This window comes from Primulina tabacum, chromosome 9 (genome assembly GCF_025594145.1).
Source record: "Primulina tabacum isolate GXHZ01 chromosome 9, ASM2559414v2, whole genome shotgun sequence".
Lineage (NCBI taxonomy): Eukaryota > Viridiplantae > Streptophyta > Magnoliopsida > Lamiales > Gesneriaceae > Primulina > Primulina tabacum.
The window spans coordinates 39,043,321-39,068,680 of record NC_134558.1 but is presented as its reverse complement, the minus strand read 5'-3'; the positions used below and the strand labels follow the sequence as shown (position 1 = coordinate 39,068,680).

General features: G+C 32.8%; 3 protein-coding genes across 7 annotated transcripts; 1 reads left to right on the top strand and 2 right to left on the bottom strand.

The window, feature by feature from the left end:
• The first annotated feature begins 4,027 nt into the window (after positions 1-4,027).
• LOC142556038 (protein phosphatase 2C 16-like) lies at positions 4,028-7,308 on the top strand. Its single transcript, XM_075667246.1, has 4 exons — positions 4,028-5,517; positions 6,048-6,407; positions 6,513-6,618; positions 6,891-7,308. The coding sequence occupies exons 1-4, from the start codon at positions 4,654-4,656 to the stop codon at positions 7,223-7,225; spliced, it is 1,665 nt and encodes a 554-aa protein (XP_075523361.1). The 5' UTR covers positions 4,028-4,653; the 3' UTR covers positions 7,226-7,308.
• A 1,520-nt stretch (positions 7,309-8,828) lies between these two features.
• On the bottom strand, positions 8,829-11,788 carry LOC142556037 (PHD finger protein ALFIN-LIKE 5-like). Its single transcript, XM_075667244.1, has 5 exons — positions 11,500-11,788; positions 11,359-11,391; positions 10,457-10,685; positions 9,526-9,661; positions 8,829-9,291 (listed from the first exon to the last, which is right to left on the bottom strand). Exons 1-5 carry the CDS (start codon positions 11,588-11,590, stop codon positions 9,028-9,030), a joined length of 753 nt encoding a protein of 250 aa, XP_075523359.1. The 5' UTR covers positions 11,591-11,788; the 3' UTR covers positions 8,829-9,027.
• A 1,512-nt stretch (positions 11,789-13,300) lies between these two features.
• Positions 13,301-20,380, bottom strand: LOC142556036 (polyadenylate-binding protein-interacting protein 4-like). Of its 5 annotated transcripts, none has more exons than XM_075667241.1 (16): positions 20,206-20,380; positions 19,470-19,905; positions 18,821-19,012; positions 18,609-18,752; positions 18,346-18,479; positions 17,904-18,094; positions 17,419-17,596; positions 17,147-17,326; positions 16,614-16,723; positions 16,364-16,418; positions 16,255-16,288; positions 15,463-15,782; positions 15,111-15,257; positions 14,666-14,797; positions 14,513-14,575; positions 13,301-14,128 (listed from the first exon to the last, which is right to left on the bottom strand). In XM_075667241.1, exons 3-16 carry the CDS (start codon positions 18,954-18,956, stop codon positions 14,099-14,101), a joined length of 1,854 nt encoding a protein of 617 aa, XP_075523356.1. In that variant the 5' UTR covers positions 18,957-19,012; positions 19,470-19,905; positions 20,206-20,380; the 3' UTR covers positions 13,301-14,098. The 5 variants fall into 5 exon arrangements, with proteins under 5 accessions (XP_075523356.1, XP_075523357.1, XP_075523355.1 ...); XM_075667242.1 differs by having other exon boundaries at positions 19,554-19,905; positions 20,179-20,379; XM_075667240.1 differs by having other exon boundaries at positions 19,554-19,905; positions 20,206-20,379.
• Positions 20,381-25,360: the final 4,980 nt, after the last annotated feature.

The window sequence follows — 25,360 nt, the reverse complement described above, 5'->3', positions numbered from 1 at the left end:
GAATTGAATCGACACCAAGATTATATACTATTTTGTTTTGTAAGCGTAAATTTGGCCTATACTTGGGGGGTCTATTCTTGCGTTGCGTTGTGTGCATGTATTTACGCTTAATCCACAAGTAAGAGAGACAATTTCCTCGACCTCTCTTACCTTTTCTTTCTCCTTCTTACATTTGTTCTTTTTTTATTTTAAAGTTTGTAAGTTTGAATCCCTGGTAATAGGGTTCTAGAATACACACAAGATTCGACAAGGAAAAAAAACATAAAATTTGAGTTTTTTATTTTTAGCAAGAAACCTATATTAATTTAATTGCAAAAACTTCAATGAAATCATCAGGTGTCAATTTTGTAATACAAGTCTTCAATCTGACTTGATTCGACACATATAAAGTATTATTTTTATGTCAAAAATATTATATTTCATTGTAGTTATGAAATGAGTCGATCCATCTCACGGATATAAACTGCGATATCATCTTAGACATACTCTTATTTAATTTATTCATAGAAGTACAAGTAGTTTCATTTTTGTTCATATAAATATAAGTAGTTTCATTTTTCTTCATTTTAGGTCGAATAATACACCTGATTGTATAAAACTGACAACTTTTATTCAAGAAATTGTATAATTACTTGTATAAAAAAATAAAATTTTATTTTAATTCAGCTACAATTACTTGGCTCTGTTCAGGTGCGATTCTTCGATTTAAATCAAATAATATATATGATTTGCTCCGGTTTGAAATGGTGAAATATTGAAATATTCCAACCTACAAATTGAACCAAAATAATTTAGTTTTTAAACTAGAGATATTTACCTTTAAATTGTGTGACATTAATGTAAATTTCAGTATTACCTGCGAAGTATAGTGGATTTATGTGAAAAAGTTATATTTTCATTCTTTTTATCTAACTACCATTGTTTTGTGAATTTGATCTTCTATATAATCATATTTTAGTTTTAATTCTATATATTTGTATCTTTTGTAATTTTTGGTCATTTTCTTGATTTGGTGTTGACATCGACATGATACTGATTTGATATTGATGTGATGTTCACGTGTACAATATCATATAAACACATTTAAATACAAATAATAAAGTTGTCAAAAATTGAAAAATACATGTTTAAAATGATCAAAATTGTAAAAAAAAAACTCATATATATAATAAAAATTATAATATTTCCTTTTATTTATTTATTTATTTATTTAATGAAAGGAATATAAATATAATATAATATGTCATTGTATAGTTTTTCCCTTTTTTTCTTTTCTTGGTTATTTTGCAAGAATGACGAAAGGCGCAAGTGAAGATGCAAATTGGTAATAGTCCAAAAAGATGACAAATAATTTGAAAATTATTTAAATTGTGACTTATTAACACTAAATTACCTCGAAATAGAAATGATGGCTGAACGGAAATTTTCGAGCACTATAAACTCCTTTTTAAAATAAATTATTTTTCCTTGTTCCCTTTTATTTTTTGTCCTTTATCTAACATTTAGTCACAATCAGATGTTTTTTCTTGCTTACAAGGACGACTTGACCATACATATTTTTTTTCCAAAGGTAGAACATCCAATAACTTTTTTAGATTAATATATCAATCTGCAAATCACATCAATCAATAAATCATATTAAACAAATTTTTTTATTATTGATCAATTGTTCAACTATTTTATCAATTCAAATAGCCCGTGGGAGCCAAATTTTGTTTATTTTAGTTAGTCGTCTGTTGCAATTATCGATCAATGATTTATCAGTAAAACGGATTATGTGATAAAAAATTCAATGTTGAAATTTCGAAAAAAGTTCAGGAAATTTGGACATGATTGAAGTTTAATCCCACCATGCATATCATTTTAAATCCAACAAAATCACAAACCGGAAATTGATGCAAAATATCAAGATTGTAGCCCGAAGACAATATAAAAACTTGTGAAAAATGCAAATATGTCTTATATTTATATTAACAGGATGCATGAATAAAGGAATGGCAACATTCATTTAAAGGTGACATTCCGGCTTCTTTATTTAATTCCGAGGAGAAGACGATTACCCCGGGTTTTTTTTAAAAATAATATATTTTTAAAACTTATTTATTAAAATATAACAGATTCTAAAACATTATGAAAATATGACAATCCGGAGTTTGAAGTTCCGGATTCACTGTCCCGGTCAGAATCCGGGACAGACTGACACGGATTCTAAGAATCCGATTTTAATTTTTTTTTTTAAAAAAGGAAATCGGCGACGGTTTAACCAAAACCGTAGCTATCCGCGGCGATTTATCAAACCGTCGCAGTTTGCGACGATTTCACTAAAACCGTCGCTAATTTCAAAAATTTAAAAAAATTTTAAGAAATATTCTTTCCTAAACAATACTAAAATAACTTTATTTCCCAAACAATATTTCATACTATTGAATCAAAAAATTTATTATTGTTTGAGAATCTTAATTGTTTTGGGATTTAGAAGTTGCGGTAACTTTTTTCAACCGTTGCTATTTGCGACGGTTTAACCAAAAACCGTCGTTAATTCCCAAAATTTAATAAAAATTAAGAAATGTTCTTTCCTAAACAATAATAAAATAATGTTATTTCCCAAACAATATTTCATACTATTGAATCAAAGAATTTATTATTGTTTGGGAATCCTAATTATTTTGGGATTTAGAAGTTGCAGTAACTTTTTTTAACATTGTTGTAATTAAACAAATTAAGATTTTCATGTTCCTCTTAAAATATGAAAACAATTATTTATAGCTAGAAAAGAATTTACAATTTTTTTAACATTTTTTAAACATTTCATTGTTAAGTTACGGTAAATTTAAACAATTACATTATTTATACTAATGACAATAATTTAAATATATTTATTTATAGTAATTAAATTTAGATAATAATAGTATTAATTGTGTACTAATTTTTGCATCTATGTTTAAACAAATTTTTAATTCAACATAGAATATAAATATATTATGATATTAATTATTTAACTAATCGTTTATATTGAGATTAATATTTGGAGTATTAGTATAATAAAAATATTTGTAGTTATTCATATTACAAACATTATCAGAAATAATATACAAAAAATAATTCAATATAGAAAGAAAAAACAGGGATTCGAATTAGACTCGGCGCAATTCTCCCAAATTTTGATACTCAACACAATTTTCAAAAATCAAATTTCGAATTACTGAGACTCGGCGCAATTCCCTCAAATTCTGTTATGCAACAGAAAACTATCAAATAAAATTAAGAATTCCGTTAAGCACACGATCGACGCAATTTATAATGAAAGAGAATCACTGAATTTTTATAACAAAAAAAAAAGACACGGACCGAAGAAAAAAAAACTGCTCAAGAAGAATGCCGAAACCGAAAAGTTGAGCTAAAGGATGGGATGAATTCGCTAAATATTCGGTGCAATTTATAGGCATGAAATTGTGTTACGCATTCAAATGAATATGTGACGAGAAAATCCGTGTCGTAGCGACGGTTTTTGGTTAAACTGTCGCAAATAGCGACGGTTTTAAAAACCGTCGCCGATTCCTTTTTTAAAAAAAAATTAAAATCGGATTCTTAAAATCCGTGTCAGTCTGTCCCGGATTCTAACCGAGACAATGAATCCGAAATTTCAAGCTCCGGATAGTCATATTTTCATAATGTTTTAGAATATGTTATATTTTAATAAATAAGTTTTAAAAATATATTTTTTTTATAAAAAACCCCGATTACTCCTGCTACTACCAAACTTGGACACGTGCTCTTCTTGAAGTTTGCCTCATGAAAATTGTTTTTTTTTCCCTGCACAAAAGCATTGATTGGAGTTAGATAATTGAATCAACACGTGTCCTATGAAGGAGCAAAGCTTTTCCTCACACTTCTCTTTCTCTATTCCATCAAAGCAAGAAAGGAAATGTGGGAAAATCTACGGAGGGGGGATAATCACCGAGCCTGGTGAAATCCCTTTCACCCCTTTTTTTTGGTGTCTCAATTTAGTCCTTGGTAAGAACCCTCCTTTCTGTCTTTATCTTTCAATATTCGATTTAAATCTCAGTTCTTTGATGCGATTTTGTATTTCCTTTTGCAATGTGGATGTGGCCGTTTTAAACAAATTTTTCGAGGAATGAATCTCGACTGTTCTAGATAGACTCGTTGGAGAAAGAGTTTGTTTGTTGGATAAGAATGAAATTAGCCCTGATTTTCAAGAGGCTGATAAGGGTTCACTCAGATCCATGAAACCCATGTTCCATGTGGCAACAAGTTTGAGTCTTTGAGGGTTTCCTTGTGTATTGGGGGGGTTTGGTTTTGCTTTCTTGAAGGTTCTTTCCTATGGGTTTCTTTTCTTGTACTTTTGTTGAGGGTTTGATCTGTGGTCTTTTTCTCCTTTTCATAACCATTTGAGGGTTGGTGGCGGAGGTGAGATATGGTAATCTTTGGGAATTTAAGGTGTTGAAACTGTTTTCAGCTTTAGGTAGTATATTTTACGACCAGATCTGATTTCCCGAAGCCCGTTATCGCAAATTTGCTTGTTTTCATTCTGGTACTGAATTATAATACGAGATAAAAAGCTGAACACGTGTCCCTGCATCTGCGTGACTAAATTTTCCTAACCTTTCGTTTTTATTGCTGTTGAGAAGACAGATGATGGAAGATATGGCTCCTTCAGTTGCGGTGACACTTAGCTTAGGTGATCATGTTTGCGAAAGTTCAGGGATTTCAAACCAAATGGAAATCAAAAGACTAGAACTAGTGACCGAAACAGCAAGTTTGCTATCAGATCCAGCTATGTATGATGCCACTAGTTCTAGGTGGGTTTCCAGTTACAGTTGTGTTAAACCTGAAACTGATGAGACTTCCTCGCCGTTGCTTGGGCGAAATGGAGCAAAACCTGATATGCCAAAGATGACACCTTTGACTGAAAATGGTTGTTTAATCCACGACGTTCAGGAAAGTGAAGAAGATGAGATTCTCTCAATCGAGGAAGACCCTCGTGTTATCAGTGCGGTTGGGTTGCTGCCTATTGATTGTACTGCCGACATAAGCTTGCCTCTAATCGTTTCAGAGACTAGCTTGCCTATTGCCCTCGAGATAGAGGGCATTGACAATGGTCAAATACTTGCAAAGGTTATTACTTTGGAGGAAAGAAGCATTCGACGGAAAATATCGGGTGAATTTCTTAAACTGAATCCCAAGCCAAATGAAGAATGTTCAGATGGACCTACCATAAAGGCATCCATTGTAGCTCTTCCTTTATCCAGTGAGAATGATCCTGGGAAAGGTGGTGTTAAGAGTGTCTTTGAAGTGGACTGCATTCCGCTTTGGGGTTTTGTGTCTATCCGGGGAAATAGACCGGAGATGGAAGATGCTGTTGTTGCTGTACCTCATTTTATGAAAATTCCTATCAAGATGTTTATTGGTGACCAGATGATAGATGGGGTTAGTCAGAGTTTGAGTTACCTGACGTCACATTTTTTTGGGGTGTACGATGGTCATGGTGGATCTCAGGTATGCATTCAATTTTTCATTAAGCACTTATTTGAGTTAGTTTTCGATTGTTGGAGCATGTTTTGGTGTTTTGTAATCAATTGGGTGATTGGATGCTATCTAACCCAATTTATAAGCTGTTTGTGTTTGTATGTGCCGCATGTAAAGCTAGATTTGCGCAATGACTTTGACATTTGTATGGTCATTAATATCCTCTATTTCACTTACCATTGATGGATTTGAGCTTCAAGGATTTGGATCCAGCTATTGAAATCCATCATTTATGTTTGACCACAGGGAAGTTGGAAACACCTTTCTCAATACATTTTCAGACTATTTTGGGACATTTGATTACATTGAGAGGTTCATTTGGGAAAATTTTCAAATAATCTCAAATGCGTTTCCTCGTCGCTTATCACTTGTCTGATCAGATCCATCCACCCAAATGCAACCTAAGGATTTTGGCTTTTTGAAATTGTTTGTTTGGGTAAAGTTTGACTGGGTTTGTAACTATTATACTCGCTGCCAACCACATTACATTCATCTTGTAGGTTGCGAACTATTGCCGTGATAGGATCCATTTGGCTTTACAAGAGGAGTTAAACAATGTTAAAGATGATTTGGTAAGTGGGAGTGTTAGAGACACTAGGGAGGTGCAGTGGAACAAGGTTTTTACAAGCTGCTTTCTAAAGGTTGATGATGAGGTTGGAGGAAGGACTAGCAAAGACTGTCACAGTGGGGATGTTGATGCAACTAATTGCACCTCTGAACCTGTTGCCCCAGAAACTGTGGGGTCAACCGCTGTTGTAGCAGTGGTTTGCTCATCCCACATTATAATTGCCAACAGTGGAGATTCGAGGGCTGTCCTTTATCGTGGTAAAGAAGCAGTCGCATTATCTGTTGATCATAAAGTGAGCAAATTTTGTCTTGATTAGCTTTCCTTCTTCAAAGATTACAATAAAGGTTGGTTTTACTGAACTAATATTTATTACATTTATTTTCCAATTTTATGTTAGCCAAATAGAGAAGATGAATATGCTAGAATTGAAGCATCTGGAGGCAAGGTGATACAGTGGAACGGACACCGAGTGTTCGGTGTTCTTGCAATGTCAAGATCCATTGGTATGCCTTTTATATGTGACGATTGTATCATCTTGTAATGATAAACATGTCTATTTACGAATGAAATCATTATGACTATGAGTTTTCTTGATACGAGTTCATCATTACTTTTACATACGCAATAGACTGAAAATTCAACTCAAATCTTTTTTGAGGGATAGAACTAGTAGTTTTTGTTAAATGGCCGAAACGTTTTAGTGTCCTTTCGTCCCGAGTCTCCTAATATGGCTCCACTGCAGCGTGTGTCAAGTTTTTTTACTTCATCTTTGCAGGTGACAGATACTTGAAGCCATGGATTATACCCGATCCAGAAGTTTTGTTTATGCCTCGTGCTAGAGACGATGAGTGCCTTATTTTAGCCAGCGACGGGTTGTGGGATGTTTTGACAAACGAGGAAGTATGTGAAGTGGCTAGAAGACGGATCCTAATTTGGCACAAAAAGAATGGAACTCAACCATTAGTTCAGCGGGGGGAGGGAGTCGATCCTGCAGCACAATCTGCCGCAGAATATCTCTCAAATTTGGCCCTTCAGAAAGGTAGCAAGGATGATATTTCTGTAATTGTGGTGGATTTGAAATCCCGAAGGAAATTCAAGAGCAAATCTTGATCTGACTCGCCTTCGACTCGGATATAGCATAACTCTATAAATACAGCTTAAAGTATCTCATTATTACATAACTTGTCCATTCATTTTTCACTTGGGCTTTAAATGTTGATGAGATTAGTGAACAGCGTGTAACGTAGAAAAACAAATTGACTATTAATAATAATTCTCACTGTTAACTTAAGACTGATATTTGTTATAAAGTTTTATATAAAATTCATTTATTATTTTCATAAATTAGGTAGATTCAATGATAAAACCATACAGGGTTAAACATGCTTGACATAGCATTCCTGGTATGCGATCGTGCTTTTGGATGTCACTTAGGTTGGTTGCATGTAATATCAATTAAATTATAAAAATTTTAAAAAATTGATTTTCTAAAAAACAATTTGAATAATTTTGTTATTTATTTGGGTTTAATTATATTAAACAATTTATAAGAACTTATATAACTTATTCTCAAAATTGTTTTCCAAATTAAAATTCAAGCAGTTGATTTTATGTTATATAATAAATTGTAACGAATATAATATATAGAACAAAATAAATTGAAACAATTTTTTTAAAAAAATTATATATTCAAACACAATGTATAAAACATAATAACTTAAAAATCAACTAAATTAAAGATTTTATCAATGTATAAATCATAGTCTACAAAAATGAAACATACTTAAAACAAATAATTATTAATTTAAAATCACTGTGACTAATTCATAAAACAATATTAAAACAAATGAAATAGTAAAATATAACTCATAATATTTAATTTAACATCCAAAAGAATTTTTTTTACTTTTTATTTTTACAATTCTAAATCATGGATAATAAATTCTATATATCGATCTTTCGTAGACTAACATTGATGACTATTAATTTCTTGTTAAATAAGTTGTAAAATAATAAATAAATCAACATATGTAAAGAAATACACATTCAAATAAGATTATATAGTAAATATCAAATAAACTCATATAATAATTAATAAATATAAATTTTAAACTATTGGTATGATTTTCACCATTAAAATTTGAAATATAATAAAGAAATAAACTTTCATATATATTTTTGTGATATTATAATTTATTACTTAATTAGAAATTACACTAAAAATATAATTACAAAATTACAATAAAATCATTGGGAAAAAATGTAGATAGAAAATTAAAAGGATAAAACATTTAAACGCAGTACAAAGATGAGTTATTTGATAAAATTAATATAAGAGTAACATTCTATTTTTGAAGTGTGTATAGACGGTTAATTTTGTCATTGCACAATTGAAAAACAGCCCTTTATTCATACTTTTATAGATATATAGATAAAAAAATTGGAAAAAAAAGGTAAAGAGAAAATTAAAATGATAAAACATTTAAATGTAATATAATGAGTTATTTGATAAAATTAATATAGGAGTTATATAATATTCTTGAAGTGAACTGAGATGTAGGTACCATCCATGGGCAAAAAATGAAGCATATTGAAGGCAATACGGCAGTTCCTGTCCCGACTCGATGGTGTATGCCAAATCAACGATAAACATCTCCCAGCATACCATAAAAGGGATTTTATGGCAAAAAATACTTGAGGCAAGGCAAAAAGATCAAGAAAAACAGAAAACTTAATGAGAGAAGCGTTGCTGTCCAACAAAATCAGAAGATGACTTAGCCACTATGACAATAAAACGACACTACAACCAAGAATTGAGTCTCCTCCCGTCAAGTACTAATTCGCAATTTGGCACAAAAATTAACAGATGAACAGGAAAGGATCCAACAAACCAAGTAGGCTGAGAGAGTTCTTCACGAGGGTCGAGCTCTCTTGTTGCTGCAAGCGGGGCATTTGTACTGCTTTATGTGCTCGGCTCTAGCAGGGGTAATCTTGACACACTTTCCATGGAACCACCTCTCACATAGGTCGCAGCATATCCAGAATTCATCAGATGCGTAGTTCTCTCCACAAGCACCGCACAGGGCATCCCCGTGCTCATCTTCTTCCTCTTCAAACCCTTCTTCTTCATCTTTTGCCTGAGATATGGGAATTTTCTCTGGAGCTTCAGTTGTTAGCTGCACAAAAATGGGGTTATATTACAACCAAGAAGGAGATTCTTAATTATACTCATGTCAGCTTTGGAAAACATAGCATAGACTGATCTACATAGAAACGATCAAATCTCGTAAAAGTGGCTCTTGATAATATTATAGATTGCAGTTAAATGAAGGAAATATACAGGCAAGTAGTACGATAGTGAATAAAATCTTTTGGTTACAGGTAAAAAAATTCCACTCCCAATGTCTTACTGGTTTAGGTTTTGACTTGGATTTGTTGCTGCTATGATTTGAGACCGCTGATTTCTCTTTCTGTTGCTTCTTTGCAGCACCAGACACCACTTCAAATATGGTCGGAAGTTCATTGATCATGTTAAAAAGTCGCTTCCTGAACCAAGAAGCAGCAATAAGATTATCACATGATTAACTTCACAACTCAAATAAGCAATAAAGCATCCCAAAGATGTAACATGGAATACGATAAATTAATTGAGACTGCGGAGTTGTTTTCTTCAATAAATTGGTCAAATAGCAACCAAGAAACAGTAATCTAACACCATAATTTGTTAATCCACATACAGCCTCAGTTCCCAAGGACTGAATCTACGTTGATTTTTTTATTGCATTATTTTTTAACCATAAAGGATATGCATAAATTCATCCATGTGCATGCTCAAATCAATCAGCTTCTCCAGTGATAAAAGTCGTAGACAAACAAAAACCTTAATCGCACACGACCTTCAAGACAAGTGTAAACAAATAGAAATATAGGAGACGTCGGCTAGGGAAGTATTTGTTACACAATGTTGTATTGATTAGCTAGGTCATCTTACTTAGCTGTCAACTTAGTAAGAGATAGTTGATTAGATACCAACTTTACTCTTTAGTTAAAGTGAGCGGTTATACAAATATACATATACTTGTACAGAAACATTTTGTTACAGTATTTCAATGGAATGAATTTTCCCCTCTCTCTCGAAGCACAGCATCTTTGATTCGTTAATGAATCTTTGTTTATTTGATTGGTGTACAGTTTAACAGTATTTGTTTAGCTGAAAATTTGGCATCATTATTATTGATTTGCTGCCTTAAAAAATATTCGACAGTTATTTTATAACTATATGATAACGATGACTGCATAAATGAGACCTCGTAAAAGACAAAAATGGGATTGAGGATCCACCTGTCAGCTTTATCGAACCCAAATCTTGCTCCAAAATAGAAGGCAACAGAAAGCAACCAAGAGTCACTGTGGACGGCAACAAGAGATAACCAATCTTTGTCCTGCATTCCATCTCTAGCAAAGTTGATGCCCAGAGCAGGCTCTGGGAGTTCAGGAGGTACTTCTTCAGCAGGTAAATTGACCTCCCACTGTTCACTAGGAAATCCATACAAGCACAAATTCTCCTTCTCTGTAAATAAAAATAATAACTGATTACAAACTGAATTAGAAATATTGCGGAAAAGAAAACCCAACGAACAATTACAAATCATCGTTATATGATTCAAAAATCTAGGAACCAAACCAGAAGAAGATGATGTTAAGAAAATGAAAAACCTAACAATCAGCAGAATACGAAAATAACCTAACAAGAAACCGTAGACTTGAAAGTGCTCAAAATGGATAATGAGGATTGCAGAACCTAAAATATGTATTAACACTTGATGCATGTGCAGCCAAATTATAAATCATCATCGTTTAAAAAATCAAGTTTAATTTAGTTATTAAATTTCACATCCCAAATCCTATCCTATTTCATAATATTCGAAGCCCAATTTGCTCTACTCGGAGCTGTCTATATATTTTTCTTTTAACATTCCAAATATTTATGATTCACTGCAAACACGGCGAACTTTTCAGTTGAATGCAAAAGATAACAAGGATCAATAAAGACTGAAATACACGTTGATTAGCCAGAATTCATCACTTACTTTTGCTCAACAAAAAACAAGAAACAAGAGCATTTTTAAAGAGATAACTAGATAATACGTGAAACAAAAGTACTCAAACTCAATAAAATAAATAAATAAAACAAATAATATAAAAACTGAAAAGGAAACCCATTTGGTGTTAAAACCGCTGACCAGGATCACACTGCTGGTAGAATTCTTCAACATCTGAAACACAAAAACGACACAAAACAACCAAACTTTAAAAAAAAAATTATTCAAGCGGCATATACCTAGAAAAAAAAATGCACATAAAAATACAGTTCAAAAGACCACCTGTGGTAAGGGCTTTAATAAGGCCACCTCGACGGCCCTTAAAGTCTCGAAAAACTTCTTCGACAGTACGCGGATTGTATCCTGCGTCCATTTTTCCTTTTCTGTCTTCTTTGTTCAGCTGAAATTCTATAAAATTGGATTAAGAAAAACTATAACATGAAAAAATTCACCAGCGGAAACAACATAGGGAAGGAAAATCGTGAGTTTGCAGCGAAGATGATAAAATAAATAATAGGAAGAGAATGGACAAGGACGAATTAAGTTTGAGAGCTGGGCGGATCTGGATGTGACGAAGGGGTTCAATTCAATTCTATTTGGAGTATTGGGCCCGGTCCATTTTATGTTTGGGCTTTGTGGAGAGAATTCATACCAAAGTACAACTTATGTGAGGCAACTTGATATTTCAAATCGTATTATAATTTGCACAAAAAAATTCAGTTTATATGAATTATTACAAATTAAACATACCAAAAATTATAGTAAACAAAATGTAATTAATAAAAAAATATTGGATTCATCTATTTAAAAAAAACAATCAACAATAAAATGTTTTAATCTTTTATCGTGTTTGAGATTTTTTTTCCGAAAAACAAAAATGAATATTATATTTTGTCAGTGATTTATTATATTTTGTTTATATATAATGTTTGGTGCATTTAATTTGCAATGATTCGTGCAAACAAAACTCGTTTGAGCAAAGTATAACATGGTTTAGAATATTAAGTGTAACAGATTATTTCGTCACAGTGACTATGTTGCATACAAAATTTAGTTCATATATAAAAATTAATAAATATTTTTATTTTCAAATTTTTAGTAGTGTAATTAACTAGTGGTAAATTGTTGGCATAATTTTTGGGTTTGACTAACAAAAACATTGTAAAATCAAATTTTAGAGAGTTTATAATTAGGGATTCGTAATATTTTTAAATAATAAATATTATTTTAATAATTTATTTACTACATATCGCGTGTCAAAAATAATTAGTTTAAGATATTTTTATCAAAGGGTGACGAAATAAGATAAAGGGAAACTTCACATGTTGACTCTCCTTTATTAGCTACCGTCTGAAAAGATGTTATAGGTAGCATATTCAACAACATTTATTGAAAGAATAAACCTATTGATTTGCTAATTTTATATTTTTGCAGTTGATTTTACATGTGATGATTTGTTGCTTTTTTCTTCTTTTTTGTTTTTAATCTTTTACAAGGGTATTGATGCAATTAGTCTTAATTTTTTTCTAATTTTTTGAACAATCTAACGTCATCTTTAATGTACATTAACGGATTCTAACAATCTATTTATGCTACTAAAAAATTCATTAAATACAAAGTAAAATGAAAAAAAAAATTATAAAATTAATTTTTTAAATATTTTCCTTAAACCTTGTGAAAACACATGTAAATCTTATATATGGGAGTACGTACAACTAAAGTTGTAAATCTAAATTGGACACGAATAGGTTTCGGATCACAATTATTTTTCAAAGTCAAATGGAATCTAAATCCACTTTGATATTATTATCAAAAGTAAATATATTATGAAATCATCTTGCATATTTATATTCATAACACATATCAAATGGTTATATATTTACAATAAAAAACAATAATTTCAACATAAAAAATAATATATCTTTTTAAAAATTTATTTCACAATATTCACATGAAAAGGATATGATAAAAGTTTTTTTTTATTACCAATTTTCATGTTTTCATGATCAAGTTGCATACACAGTTACACCCATCCTGTATTTCCACATTATGTTTTAAAAAATACCGTATATCAGATACGATAATAAATAATAATGGTGTCCCGTTTTTCTGAATCAGTAACATTGTATGTATTGTATTCACTAACCAATAGTCCAATAGGGATGCATCAAACCCAACAACAGAAATAATCCCGAAAAAGGAGTACAACCCAAGAAAAGTTATATGAAAGACGAAAAGTTCGAAAACACTAAAAAAAAAAAAAAAAAACTATTACCACCACGGTGATACATCTAACTTCGACTTCAATTTTAAATCAACAATTTCAACAGCAGGATGAAAAAGTGCAGGGCAGACTAGGCTCCTCAGCCAGAGCCGTCTCGAATATTCACTTTCCACGATATCCACCATATTCTGTTCAACACAAACACCATCTTCCCTTGAAAACCAAGATCTATCGAACTCAGATTTCAGACACACAAGCAGCACGAGTAACTCCAGCGTTGGAGTAAGGAGGTGAGACAAAAAATGGTGTCCGGTAGCACTTAAATTACAAACCAAATCTAAACTGTTTTACCACCATAATTCCATTCCTCCGAGGACTAATCCTTGTTGGAACATATTGAAGAGACGTTTAAGAATGGAAAATGCATTGGCTTGCACAATTTTCCAGAAGAACCAAATCTCATATTGGCAAACGATGTCTACACATCCACGAAATTTTTGTCAGCCGCTTGGCTCTTGCAAAAAATGTTTACAAGCAGTCTGTAATCAGAAATTGTTAATCCACCCCCTTTTATCGTCATAAGTCAGCAAACACTGACGTGGGCTAAAATTCCCTTCCTCTGTATTGAAAATCCTGGGGTGGCAACACCAATGTGGGCTAAAATTCCCTTCCTCTATAAGGAAAATCCTGTTTTGGGTTTTGGGGTGGGGTGAAGATGAATCAAACGAACATGCAAGAAAGTAAGTCACCTTGACAGAGGAGGTTCAAAACTCAAAAGTGAATGACTAAATAAATGAGTCAATAAGAACAATACGAACAGTTCCACATAAATGGTTTTCCAATCTCAGTTTCATTAACTGTTTTAATCTGAATGGCACAAGAAACAATCAACTTTTGTTTTCTTCCTCCACTATAAAGAGCCAATAATACCAAGTACAACAAAAACCATTAAAACACACCAATAAGCTCCAATCGCTGCTTTTGATCATTAGAACAGTAATGATCAAAAGTAGAAGCACATACTGAAACATAGAATAACAGAACAGGAAACGAGAGAAACAATTATCTTACTGTCGGATATAATGGCCTGTACATTACGGGTCGGGGCTGTCCAATTATCATCTGCTGTCCATACTGCACACGAAGAATTTACTTTAACTTGCATGTAGATGGAAAAAAGTGAAAATATCCAAGAGCAGAGCCATCCGGAATGGGGAAAAAAACCTGGGGTACACTTGGATGGTAATAGGGTTGTGGCATAGGTGCAGCCTGTGGATTAAAAATTACGGGTTGTGGCATAGGTGCAGCCTGTGGATTAAAAATTACAGGTTGTGGCAGTGCAAAAGAAGGTCCAATCTGCAAAAGAAAATAATTAGCCACCCAAAAAGAAAAAGAAGAATAAGAAGCAAGTGTAGTTGCATCCTTGGTATTTCTTCTTTCTTATATTTTAATAGTACATCAATAACTGGTTCTTAGTGGATGAACACTTGCAATATACTAAAAAGGGCTGACGTCTTGTTAGATAAATAAATGCAGTATTCCAAATGCTACTAGCATCAATTAAGTGGGTCGTCTATGATTAAGCTTTCAGATGACTTAGTCATATAAGAGAAGCCCAGAGCTTGGTATAACTGGAACTAAAACCTATAAGCAACAGTTATATTCATACCCCAACACCTACAGGCATCCCAGGCATGTGTGGAACTGCAGTCATGTTAGCTGGATAGTAGAAGGAACTATCAACAACTGGAGAAGGTGATCTTAGAGTTGTTAGAGATGGAATGAAACTCTTTGCATTTGGATTTAATTTAAATTCCTGTAAAACAATTGAAGAGCAAGACAATTAGCAGAAGGATATATTAGGTGCAGCAGAAAAATGATATGATATGGTAATTATTAAGCATACTTGTCCTTCTTTGCATGTCATCCATTATTGGAGCCGTTTTAATTTATAACAAGGATAAGTGGCTAAATTAGAACTGCCATATAAAAAAAAAACTTTATCAAGCCACCATTCCCACCTTAGCGTGTGGATTCAATGTTGACTTCTCTGAAGAGAATGAACAGACAGATGAACTTGGTGACAATCCTCGGCCAACAGAAGTTGAAGTGGCACCTCCGCCACGATCAGAAGTGGATGATGCGGAACTACTAGGCCTGGCAAGATAAGTTGTGGCCCCTTGTGTTTTGGAAGGTAGAGTACCTTCCAGCGGCACACTAAAAGAGCTGGCCTTTTCCTGAACCTTAGTTGCTGCATGTGATGGATCATATGCAGTAGCATTTGGTGACAATCCAACCTTGTCAGAGTTTTCTATCTTTGTTCTCAAAAGCAAATGTGAATCTGTGAACGTGATACGGTTGATGTCAAATAAATGCAACAATAAACAAAATAGATAAGTTCTACAAAGTATGAACTGACAAATTACTCAAGTAAAAGAGCTGACGAGGCCCAATGAAATGAGAAAAATAGCAATCTATGAATGTACTTCGAAAAATTCCACAAAACCATCAGCTCATAAAATAATCCCAGAGGACTCTATCGAGATCTCGACATTTTGCAACAAAACTAATAAGATAGCAAAAGATTATGGAGTTGTTTCAAAGCTCTCAGCAATAAAATTAAAAAAGTAAAGACAACAGCCAAACATTCATTCTGCAAAGAATTCACCAAAGGTCAAACAAAGTTGAGCAGCCCCACCCCTTCTAACCCCTTCCCTCACCAGCAAAAAGTAATTAAAAAAAGAAGAAGCAAGTCATCCTGCATCATTATGGTACAGTGTCAAATGCTATCAGCAAAGAAAATGCTCACTTACCCTCGACTTTTGATACTTGACTTTGGTCGACTACCTGCAGGAAAAAAAGATTGTCATGCAGTAAAATTTTTAAGACAAGCCAACTTAACAGCAGTCAGAATGCACTCACCTTTAGCTTTTCTTTACTTTCCCCACCCCATCCAATATCCTGGTTATCATTAAGTCTACACGAAAAAATTCCAATTAGATTCTCACATAATTTTTAAAAATGAGAGCTAATATTTGACTTCAAAGACAAATAGCATCATCCCAGAATTCTTTTAGTTATTGACAGAGTAGTGTTTGTGATACTCTTTCCATCAGCATCGTAGTAACTGAAAGAAAGAGAAAACACTAGATATCAGACAATTTTAACCAACCTGCCGGCGTCAGTGATGGAGGAATCTTTGGGAAGCTGTTCAGAATGATCATCAGAATTTGAATGATAAGCATCCCTACTGCTAGATCTCAGAGAAGATTGGTCTTCTCCCTACACCAGGAAAAACAGAATGTAACAGAAATAAATAGATTTATCAACAAGGCCCAGAAATAAAACAAACAAGGTTAACAGACACTGGCATAGAGGAGAATACAAAAGATTGAGATAACGCCATTAAATTTTATTCAAGTCAAAATTTTAAACTGGATTTCCCTTCATTTTTCAGTGATGAATTGGTAACCAAAACTATGCTCCATCAACCATTTGAAGGCATAGGTACCGAAAGAAGAAAAAGGAAACTGAAACTAATATAATCAGTAAACCAGCTGAAGCAGGAAAACAATCCAGAACTTTTATTAAATAAAGTAAAATACTAGAATGAAGATAAAGAAATATTATAGGAGAGACAAGAAATATCATTGATGATGATCTTGACAACACTTGAGGTCCACAACTGGTTCTCCCAGTACTCACATTCATGAGAGGGATTTCAGCGGCAGAATCAGAGACATGCCCAAAGGTTTCATCAATTTTCGAATCCGATAATATGTCCTCAATCTCATCATATCCGCAGTCGACAACTCCCCTATAGACTGATGAGAATCTGGTTTCTTCATCAATTTCAATATTTCCATCAGGTTGAACACCCCTTTCCTACAAAAATAACATTATGGTATTGAATTATATAGCAGCAGACAAAGTGTGAAACAGTCCAAAGACAAAAACCAGCCTATTTTTAGTCTAACCTCTGCCACATGAAGATCAAGTGTTTCCTCGCCCTCGATTTCTCTAGCTATTCGTATAGCTTCTCTTTCCCGTTCTCTCATTTGAGGACCTTTCTCAAGCTTTGTTGTGTAAATTTCCTCATTGAAGGTGCTCTTTACTCCAAACAGACTTTCATTTGCTTCAAACTGATCCCAGCCCCTGATACTCAGATAATAATACTCAGTCAAAACAACGATAAGCAATAAGTTATATGATGACTCCCATTGAAGCTTTGGCCTGACATAACTATCGATTCTTCTACAAATTAAATGACAATCATAAACTTATAATAGGTTTATTGATTCAATTAATATATGGTCACATCTTAAACAATCACTAACGCATTCATATCAAACAATATTTACAGTCAGAGAGATATATTTCAAGTACTTTAATAACGAACAATACATGTAAAGAAAGAACCATTATGTTCTTCCTTCAACATAGATAAAATGAGATTCCCAACCTATTCCAATGGTCATCAAATGTGTTTTCAAGTTCAGGAAAACTGGGATCGCTATCATCCGGGACCCATGGCTGCAATTCTTTTCCCATGTCAACATTCCGGGATTGTGATATGGAGGAATCTGTCAAAATTTCTCGCTTCTTTTCATGTTGCATCTCTTTAGTTAAACCATCCCCGGTAACAGGAACACCCTGTTTCAGTTCAATAACAAAGTTAGTCTATCAGCTAAACTTTCAAACTACAAAATGGTCATTTAAGCATAAACTGTTAGCTTCGTAATCTCAAGCATCATCATAGGGAATATTGCTACAAAAACACCTCCTGGAAAATTGAAACTATAAAGTCTTTTCAATTAATTGCATGTGCACATGTCAACAGCTATTCTAATCTGGCATCACAAAATATTTTACAAGTGTATATGAGAAACATGGCATAGCAAAACCTTTGCTGTTAGTTGCACAAAATCCTTAGCATGTATGATCAAAGTCCTAGAAGGGGGCCTGCTTGGAGAATCTGAAATATTTTTCTGCCCAGAAGAACCATCATTGATTAAGTGAGCCATTTTGAGAACAATTCCTGCACAACAAACATGGCCACTCTTCAAAGAAACACTAAATTCTATTTGCAAAAGCATGGTCTTGAGTAAAGCGTTAGCACCCAAAGATAATATAGTTGTAAACTTCGTGAATTTACTTTTTTATATACCTAGATCCTCGGCATTTGTTGCATGAAATATTCCCGAAAATACAGATCCATCCTGCACCTGGACTTCCACTCGATGTCCAATGAGGCATGTCGTTAAATATACTAGTCGATCACGTGACGGCATTTCAAGCCCACCTCCTTTACCTGACATTACTAGCATTAGGAAAAAGTAATATTGCATTCCCAAAAACCGACAATCCATAGACGCTTACCGAAATCTATCCTGCCATAATTTGTTGTTCCAGTATTGAATTTACTATCGAACCTTGTGCCAGTGCCCTTGTCAGTTCTACGACGGCTGTATCCATTAGAGGAAGACCCGGTCTGCATAACTTGTTGCATATTCATCTTTCACAGATAAACTCAAGTATATCCAGAAAATAAGCCCAGGTTCAGATAACAAACTGCAAAAGGCGACAAATAAATAAAACGTTTTTTTGCACAAGGTATCAATACAGCTTAATCACAAAGATAGTGCAACAAATTAAAGGGATGATGTAATCCAAAGATCTGTAGAACTCTATGTTACAATTTATCAAATTAACTCTTAGCAACCACACCTGAACCCATGGATAGTTGTAGACAAATTGCAAATATTTGAAAATTCCTTCCTATACATGTGACTTCTGGAGTTTTTATTACACTGTATAAATCAAATCATACTAATTTGAAAACATCGAATTCCTATGAATTTTAGGAAGCTTCAACCTTCAATAGGACGACCAAAAAAGCGGGAAAACCCCCATGAGAAGAAGCCACCAGCATGCATAATAAAAAAAAATTCATCGCTGATAAGTACAATAAACACCCACATCATATCAATTTACTCCTGCAATTGTTATAACCCTTAGTAGAACTCACCCTCAAAAGCTAGCTATTGATTGGAAGGTGCCCAAGAGGTTATAAATCGACAAGGCAATATTTTTAAAAGTGATGTGGACGAACCATAACACGTTACAATTCATCCCCTTTCAGAACCGACGTTCACGGCAGTGGTGACTTCGCGGACCCCACATGCATGCGGGTAGCAGCACTCCCCGGTGACTCCACGGACCCCACAGGTATGCGAGTAATATCACTCCCCTACCCACCAGAATGAGGGTCATCCCCAGGAAACGAAAGCTCTGATATCAATGTTACAATGTAGAATTCACCCTCATAAGCTAGCTATCAGGGGAGGGTGACCAAGAGGTTATGATCCCACGAGACACAGGTTACAGAAATTCAATGGTTCAACATCACAACCACCAAATCTATTTTTTTAGAAAAAAACCAGAATAATACAGTCTCCCAGCACCTGTAGTTTCAAGCAACGAGTAATCAAAGCAAAGCAAACAAACAATGACATACACAACACAAACAACTCAATTTCACGATAGATTTCCATTTTACAAGGGAGTAAAATTGCGACAAAACCCTACAATTTTTCTTCATTCACAGACGTCACCGGTTTCGCTTAAAAAAACGTAACTATAAATGAATTAAAACTATCCTTAACTAAAACCTCGAAAAACCCTCTCCCGTCAATCGAAAACCCTATGATCCAACACAAAAATCAAGCGCACAACACCTCATAGAGGTTGAAACATCTGCTTACGACGAGTGTGGAGAGAGGAAACCGCCCGATCTGCAGCAAATAAAGAAATAGAAATCGGAATTGAGCGTGATGAATCGGAATCTGCAATAATTTTGAGGAGATTTGTAAGGCTCGGTTCCCCCGACGTAAACGATGCAAGACACGGAGTGATGTATTTAGGAATTGGGTTTGAAATCTTTGTTTTAAATTACGTACTCTTTTTTCTCTTCTTTTCTTTTTAAAAAAAAAAAAAAAACTTTTTCAGTAACAATCTACGGCTGTTGTAACTTGTAAACTACGAATCATAATGGGAAGATGGAGAATTTGTAAAACTAATAAACTTCATTTTAAAAAATATTTATTCACATCGATCTGTAACAATATATTTTAATACAATTAAAAAATAAATTTTAAGGTTACAAAATTTTAAAATGATAAATTTAATTTAAAATTTCAAATTAAATCAAAACAAATAATAATTTCAAAATATATATTAATTTCATGTAATTTTTACCATGCCAAAAAATTTATATTTTACAAACAACACATGCTCTATATGCTAGTTAATATAAAGGTATACATCAAGAGTAGGTCTTTTGTGAGACGGTCTCACGAATCTTTATATGTGAGACAGGTCAACCCTACCGATATTCACGATAAAAAGTAATACTTTTTACATAAAAATTAATATTTTTTTAATGAATTACCCAAATAAGAGATCCGTCTCACAAAATACGATCCATATTACCGTCTCATACAAGTTTTGTCTTACACCAATTAATTTGTTGGCTCGTCTTACGAATAAAGATTCATGAGATCGTCTCATATGAGACCTACTCTAGAGTAGGTCTCTTGTGAGATGGTCTCACGAATCTTTATCTGTGAGACGGGTCAATCCTACCGATATTCAGAATAAAAAGTAATACTTTTAGCATAAAATGTAATATTTTTCATGGATGACCCAAATAAGAGATTCGTCTCACAAAATACAACTCGTGAGACCGTATCACATAAGTTTTTGTTCATACTCTATTGGTTTGTAGAGATGCTGATATTTTATAAATTCTTTATGAATTGGAAGCGTGTGTCGCGATGCGAAAGATGACGCATTAGTTGATTATATATTTTTTAATACAATTAAAAAATAAATTTTAAGGTTACAAAATTTTAAAATGATAAATTTAATTTAAAATTTCAAATTAAATCAAAACAAATAATAATTTCAAAATATATATTAATTTCATGTAATTTTTACCATGCCAAAAAATTTATATTTTACAAACAACACATGCTCTATATGCTAGTTAATATAAAGGTATACATCAAGAGTAGGTCTTTTGTGAGACGGTCTCACGAATCTTTATATGTGAGACAGGTCAACCCTACCGATATTCACGATAAAAAGTAATACTTTTTACATAAAAATTAATATTTTTTTAATGAATTACCCAAATAAGAGATCCGTCTCACAAAATACGATCCATATTACCGTCTCATACAAGTTTTGTCTTACACCAATTAATTTGTTGGCTCGTCTTACGAATAAAGATTCATGAGATCGTCTCATATGAGACCTACTCTAGAGTAGGTCTCTTGTGAGATGGTCTCACGAATCTTTATCTGTGAGACGGGTCAATCCTACCGATATTCAGAATAAAAAGTAATACTTTTAGCATAAAATGTAATATTTTTCATGGATGACCCAAATAAGAGATTCGTCTCACAAAATACAACTCGTGAGACCGTATCACATAAGTTTTTGTTCATACTCTATTGGTTTGTAGAGATGCTGATATTTTATAAATTCTTTATGAATTGGAAGCGTGTGTCGCGATGCGAAAGATGACGCATTAGTTGATTATATATTTTTTAATACAATTAAAAAATAAATTTTAAGGTTACAAAATTTTAAAATGATAAATTTAATTTAAAATTTCAAATTAAATCAAAACAAATAATAATTTCAAAATATATATTAATTTCATGTAATTTTTACCATGCCAAAAAATTTATATTTTACAAACAACACATGCTCTATATGCTAGTTAATATAAAGGTATACATCAAGAGTAGGTCTTTTGTGAGACGGTCTCACGAATCTTTATATGTGATACAGGTCAACCCTACCGATATTCACAATAAAAAGTAATACTTTTTACATAAAAATTAATATTTTTTTAATGAATTACCCAAATAAGAGATCCGTCTCACAAAATACGATCCGTATTACCGTCTCATACAAGTTTTGTCTTACACCAATTAATTTGTTGGCTCGTCTTACGAATAAAGATTCATGAGATCGTCTCATATGAGACCTACTCTAGAGTAGGTCTCTTGTGAGATGGTCTCACGAATCTTTATCTGTGAGACGGGTCAATCCTACCGATATTCAGAATAAAAAGTAATACTTTTAGCATAAAATGTAATATTTTTCATGGATGACCCAAATAAGAGATTCGTCTCACAAAATACAACTCGTGAGACCGTATCACATAAGTTTTTGTTCATACTCTATTGGTTTGTAGAGATGCTGATATTTTATAAATTCTTTATGAATTGGAAGCGTGTGTCGCGATGCGAAAGATGACGCATTAGTTGATTATATATTTTTGTTGTATCCGATGATTGACTAAAGTTCTACAAATTATTCGATATATATCCATATATATCTGTCATATATCATACATCATTCACGAATTCATCTTACGAGCCAAATGGTCTCTAGAGTTGTAATGCCTGAAGTAAATATCACAAGTTGTTGATTTAGTAATATGATATTACTAAATAATTAACGATTTAAAAAAAATGAAATATGATATATGTTGGTCATATGAAGTCCAAATGATATGAAATTTGGATATAACGTAGAAAACTCAAAGATATAGAAGTTTCATGTTTTGAGTTTTGAAAATTTTGAGTGTTTGACTGGTCCAAAAGGATATACCAGTATTAAAATGTTAAATATTATATATTATATTATATTAGTTTATTTTATTAATATAATATAATATAATATTAAAAAAATTAAAATTGGATAAATTTGAAACTCACGAACGTGAGTTTCAACGTTTGGGCAGAAGACATTTTTCACTGTGAGAAAATCGAGAGAAGACGAGGAAATAACATTTTGAGTTTCTTTTCGATCGTGCGACTTATCGATTTATTCAATCGACGAACCGACTTCATTTCTGGGATCTTTGACACAAGGTCTTCGATTTGAGGTATAAATTTTGTAGTTTTGGTGATGTTTGAAATTCGTCGATTTCTGGAATAAATCCGATATATTGTTAAATCATACTGAAATTGAATATTGTTGAATAGTGTATGATTTTAACGAAGTAAAGAAGATTATAGTGGTGTTATTTTGAATTATTCCTAATTTGTTTTAATTAGGGATTTTTAATCGTTGGACTGAGATTGGAAAGTTGTTTGTCAGTTGTTATTAATTCTGATTATATATTCGGAGTCTACGAAATATAGGCTACACGTTGATATAAAGTTTTCGTAAATTGACGGATGTTGTAAAATAGCCTATTATTTGATGTTAATTAATTAGGGTGTATTTGATTGTAGTATTGTGAATTAAAAACACCAGAATATTAAATTGTTGAACAATACGAATTTATAATCGAGTTTTATATTTTGTTGAATTAATTGTTGTTGGGCTATTTGATGTTATATATTGAGGCTGTTATAACTGTGTTGATACGGTGACAATGATCTGATATTGTCGTTGAATTATTTAGATACATCACAAGCATCGGGATAAAAGAAATAGCCAGATTTTATATATACTCGATTATCAGGTACATGTTGACGTACGAGCATATGTTGTTATTGTTTAGTATTGATGAATACTATTGCGTTGAACGATGATAAATCACCGGATTTAGGTGATTTGATATTATATTTATTGTTGTTTATTATTGTTGATATTGTTGACTATCGTTGTTGGGAGACGTTTCGTTGATGTTGTCACGTTGATGTTGTTCGTTCAACGATATTGTTGACTATCGTTGTTGGGAGACGTTTCGTTGATGTTGTCACGTTGATGTTGTTCGTTCAACGATATTGCTGTCGCCGGAGTTGGGGTGCGACTTATCGTTGATGTTATTCGTTCGACGATATTGCTGTCGCCGGTGTTGGGGTGCTACGTATCGTCGATGTTGTTGTTCGTTCGACGATATTGCTGTCGCCGGAGTTGGGGTGCGACGTATCATCGATGTTATTGTTGCATTGTGATGTTGTTGAGGTTGTTGATGGCTTGATTGTCCAGAGACAGTAAAAGGGGTATTTATGTTATCATTCCAGTTATATTTTATATTGTTGATAATATAACTGTTATGTATTTTGATGATGATTGTTGTGTATACTCACCATTTGAGGGCTGTTTCTGTTGGGCAGGTTACAGGACTATGCGTGAAACAGGATAGTGGTGAAGGACTAGGTGTGTCTAGTCAAACAGTCATGTAGTTAATAGTAAATAGAGACAATATGGTTCATTGTCTTATTTGAGTTGTATGCGTGTATTTATTAAACTGTTTCTGCTACACTGACGTAGATAGTGTGGTGATGGCATTATTTTGTCGTATATGCATTATATTATTACGTCGTCGAAAAAATTTTTTTTATGCATATGACGTCACATGTTGTATGATTACGTGGCGAGGTTTGGGGCGCCACAAGAGTGATAGTGTGAGGATTAAGAAAACATATTTATTTGGACAACATAATCCACTTATACATATTTGTTCACAAAATTTTTATGAAATTATCCCACATGTCAACTTTGTGAGACAGATATCCGAATATTATTTTTATGTCAAAATTAATTTGTCAAGGCAAAAAAATCATTTTTTGGTTATGTTTTGAATAAATATTATGTAATTTATGCTGATCTGAATTTAAATTATTATTTTTTATGCTAAAAATATATTGTGTAATATATACTCATTTGAGTTAAAAATTATTTTTTATGTCAAAACTATAAATTTCACCGTATACATTGATTTTATCGACTCGTCTTACGAATATAGATATATATATAAGACTGTTATAAATTTATCTACTCATCGTGTACTCACGTTATACAAATAATGTATATAAAATATATGTAGAATCTATGGGTACGTTAAATACAAAAAAAAAAATTGTATTATCAATAAATATCTAAATC